This window comes from Meriones unguiculatus, chromosome 7 (assembly GCF_030254825.1).
Source record: "Meriones unguiculatus strain TT.TT164.6M chromosome 7, Bangor_MerUng_6.1, whole genome shotgun sequence".
Taxonomy (NCBI): domain Eukaryota; kingdom Metazoa; phylum Chordata; class Mammalia; order Rodentia; family Muridae; genus Meriones; species Meriones unguiculatus.
The window spans coordinates 115141606-115145201 of NC_083355.1; the positions used below are offsets into that span (position 1 = coordinate 115141606).

The following is a 3596-nucleotide window of genomic DNA, read 5'->3' on the forward strand; positions in this document are numbered from 1 at the left end:
TCATCTCCCACTCATAACTCCCAGTGTAGCGTGAGTCCCCGGCTCCGTCCCTGCCCGGGGCCCTGGCTCAGCCACGTACTTCTTCTTTCTCTTAATTCTCTCAGGCTCTGCAAGTAAAAGCTCCAGCTTCCTCTTGGAAAGTGACAGCCTGGGCCCCTTGTCTCTGTCGCTCCCAAGCCTGGGTGGTGAGCGGGGCGCTCTGGCTCTGCCCGGCAGGTGTCTGCCCAGCTCCAGGGCCTCCACAGGAATGAGGGGGCTGGCAGCCTTTGTTGTCATCCTCCAGTCCTCTGGTGATGGGCACAGCTTGGCAGGCAACCCACTGGCCTCTTGGGGGCCAAGTGCCTTCAGGTCACCCTCAGGCTGCATGTCCACGTCGTTGACTTCTAAGGTTATGGGGCCCCAGCCAGAAGCCTTCGTGGTGAGCTCCAGAGCCTTCGTTGGGAGCCAGTCTTCCCCACTGGCCTCCTCAGCAGTCTTGAACCTCGCCGTGTAGTAAGGTGTGATGCGGTTCCTGTCTCCCAGGAGGCGGCAGGCACGCTGGCGGTAGCTTCGGCAGTTGGCATGACCTGGAGGATCTGAGTCATCGTAAGGATCTAAAAACTGATGACAGAGGTTTTTGAGGGCTTGGCTGTGAGTGAGGGCCTGAAACTCAGTTCCCATCACCACAAGATCAAAGTTTCCGAGCTGGAGGGCAAGTCCTAGCAGCAGAGTAATACGGGACACACAAAACATGCCCACATCACTGTGCTGGCCTGGAACTTCTGATCCTCCTGCCCTCACCACCCCGCTGAGCTCTTCTGGGGACCAGACCCCGAGGCTCATAAATGTTGGCTAAGCGCTCAGCCAACTCAGCTACATCCCCAGCTGCTGAGTTTTGTGGGGTTATTTTTGTTTGTTTGTTTTGGGTTTTTAAAACAAGGTTTCTCTGTGTAGCCTTGGCTGTCCTAGACTCACTTTGTAGACAAGGCTGGACTCGAATTCACAGATACCTGCCTGCCTCTGCCTCCCCGAATGCTGGGATTACAGGCGTGCACCACCGCGCCCTGCTTGTGGCTGGGTTTTTTTTTTTGTTTTTTTTTTTTTTTTTTTTTGGTGTTTTGTTTGTTTTGTATCTTACTATGTCTTGGCTGGCCTGTGTACCTGTGTAGACCAGGCTGGCCTCACACTCACAGTGCTCCACCTGCCTCTGCCTCCCTCGTGCTGGCATCAAAAGCGTGTGTCCCCACACCTGGCTTGTTTTGCTTTTGAAGACAGGACCTCGGGGCTGGAGAGCTGGGTTAGCAGCTCAGTTTCCAGACTCAACTCCTAATACTCAAGTGATGGCTCCCAGCCATGTGGGCCTCCAGCTCCAGCGCGTCCGATGCCCTCTTCTTTCTCCTTGGGCACTGCACACATGTCACAAGATACTCAGACATACAGAAACAGATTTCAAAACAAAAGAACAGGGTCTCATGTAGTCCTGGCTGGCCTTCATCAACTTCATGTCCTCCTGCCTCAGACTCTCCAGCGCTGGGATTACAAGTGTGTGCCCCACCACCTGCAACAGCAAACTCCTCTTCGGGTGCTTGGCAGGGCCTCTGGGGATCAAAGTGCTTAGCCCCGCCCTCTGCTGTGGGATCAGAACTTCCTGTCTGCCTTCCTTGCTTTCTGTGGGTGTATTTTGTCAATATTTATTCCTGTCTTGGAGTGGTACTACCTGTCATCCTTATACTGAAAGGGTAGAGAGACAGGAGGCCTGTCCTGAGGCCAGCCTGGGCTACATAGTAAGACCACCCTCCTTTAGTTAATACCAGGGCTGGAGATGGGGCTCAGAGGTGAGAGCACTGGCTCACAGCCATCTATCATGAGATGTGGTGCCCTCCTCTGGCATGCAGGTGTACGTGCAGGCAGAACACTGCACACAATAAATAAATCTTTAAAAGTATACATAGCCGACCACCTGTGTGCAGGGTTGTGCACACAGGTGGGAATGCTCCCTGCTTGGACTCTGACCCCCACAGCACCCCCAGCCCGTTTGCCAGGCTGGCCTTGGCTTTGGAGGGCTCCCTCAGGTCTCTGGACCCTACGGGCCCACAGACATACCTCTCGCCAGATGCCTTCAGCGAAGTCCAGGAGGTTCTTTCTGGAGTTGACCTGTGGGGAAAGGCCTGATGCTGATTCTGCCACAGCAGCTGAACACACAGAATACTGCCGCCCACACCACAGGGCATGCTGACATTCAACCCCAGTAAGGAGGGGACAGAGGAGGGGCGTCCATCCCCAGCACAGTGGGCCACACAGTGCCTTGGCGGTGGTTCTGGGCCCAAACCCAAAAAGAGGTGGAGGACACTGAGCTTTCCACCTCAACTGGCCCCTCCACACAGGCAGAAGCCTGGCTTACAAAGCTCGTGAGGGAGCCCAGGCCTGGTCTCCGGGAGTCCAGCACCTCCCCACCAGCCCCAGGCCACCAAGAAAAGTAGCTTTTGTCTTCTTAAAGAACACTGGAGTTTGAAGACTTTTAGTTTTAGAAAGGGAGGAAGGAATCCAAGCGTTACAGAGATGGGTATCTTCCCCACACACGCGGGACAGGAGGGCACACCTGCAGGCGATGGCGTGCGTGTCTCTGCCACTTCCGGAAGCTAGCTGCACTGAATGCCGCCCTGATGCAGGGAAGCCGGCTGGGCCTCAGGTTGGCCATCCCTCCAGGCCAGGCCCACAGACTGTCACTTAACTAAAGAGATCAAGGCAAGAGGTCAGAGGCTGGAGAGCACTGGAAGGGCAGGCCACAGGGAGAGGAAGAAGCAAGGTCTGGTCCTACCCTCAGCTCAGGATGGCCTTCCTCTTGATTCTCTGGGAATATGAGACAGCTGAGGCAGCATGAACATGAGTTCAAGGCCAGCCTGGGCTACATAAAAGTTCAAGGCCAGCTTGGGATACATAGCAAGATGCAATGTCAAAAAAAAAAAAAAAAGCAAAGCAAGGCTGTGGCCATAGCTTGGTTCACCCACCACCCCTCAGCACACATTAGACCCTGGACTCAGTCCCAGAGTCCCAGCCATATATAGAGGGCTGACGCAGGTTTGAAGCCCACCACTCAAAATTTGGAAGCAGAAAGATCTCCTTTACCACATAGCAAATCAAGAAGCCAGCCTGGGCTACCTGAGCTCCTTCCTCCTCGGGGTGGGGTACATACAGCTCAGGGGCAGGGCACTTGCCTAGCTCTGCACTGTGGGTGAAAACGGTTGGGGACATTAGCAGAGCGCAAGAGACAGTGCTCCAGAGAGCCATCTGGATGCGTGAGACCCTCTCTTAAGTTTAAAAATAAAATCATGTAAAAGTGCTAAATGCGGGGCTGGAGAGACGATGGTTAAGAGCACTCACTGCTCTTTCAGAAGACCCAGGTTCGGCTCCCGGCTCCTGCCTGGTGGCCCACAGTCACCTGTCTGGAACTCCAGCCCCAGGGGATCTGACACCCTTAAGTACCAAGAGAACCAGCAGTACAAACCTCCCTGAAGTTTCATGTCACTCAACTTCTCCAGAATCCTTGAAGCATCTCTACGCCCTGTTGGAAAGTGCCTCAGTTACACACGCGCACATATCACATTGAAATAAACCCA

General features: G+C 54.4%; 1 protein-coding gene across 1 annotated transcript; it reads right to left on the bottom strand.

Annotated features, from left to right (window-relative positions):
• On the bottom strand, positions 1 to 712 carry LOC110553241 (uncharacterized). The gene has a single exon (XM_021645056.2). The coding sequence runs from the start codon at positions 658 to 660 to the stop codon at positions 1 to 3; it is 660 nt and encodes a 219-aa protein (XP_021500731.2). The 5' UTR covers positions 661 to 712.
• Between the last annotated feature and the right edge of the window lie 2884 nt (positions 713 to 3596).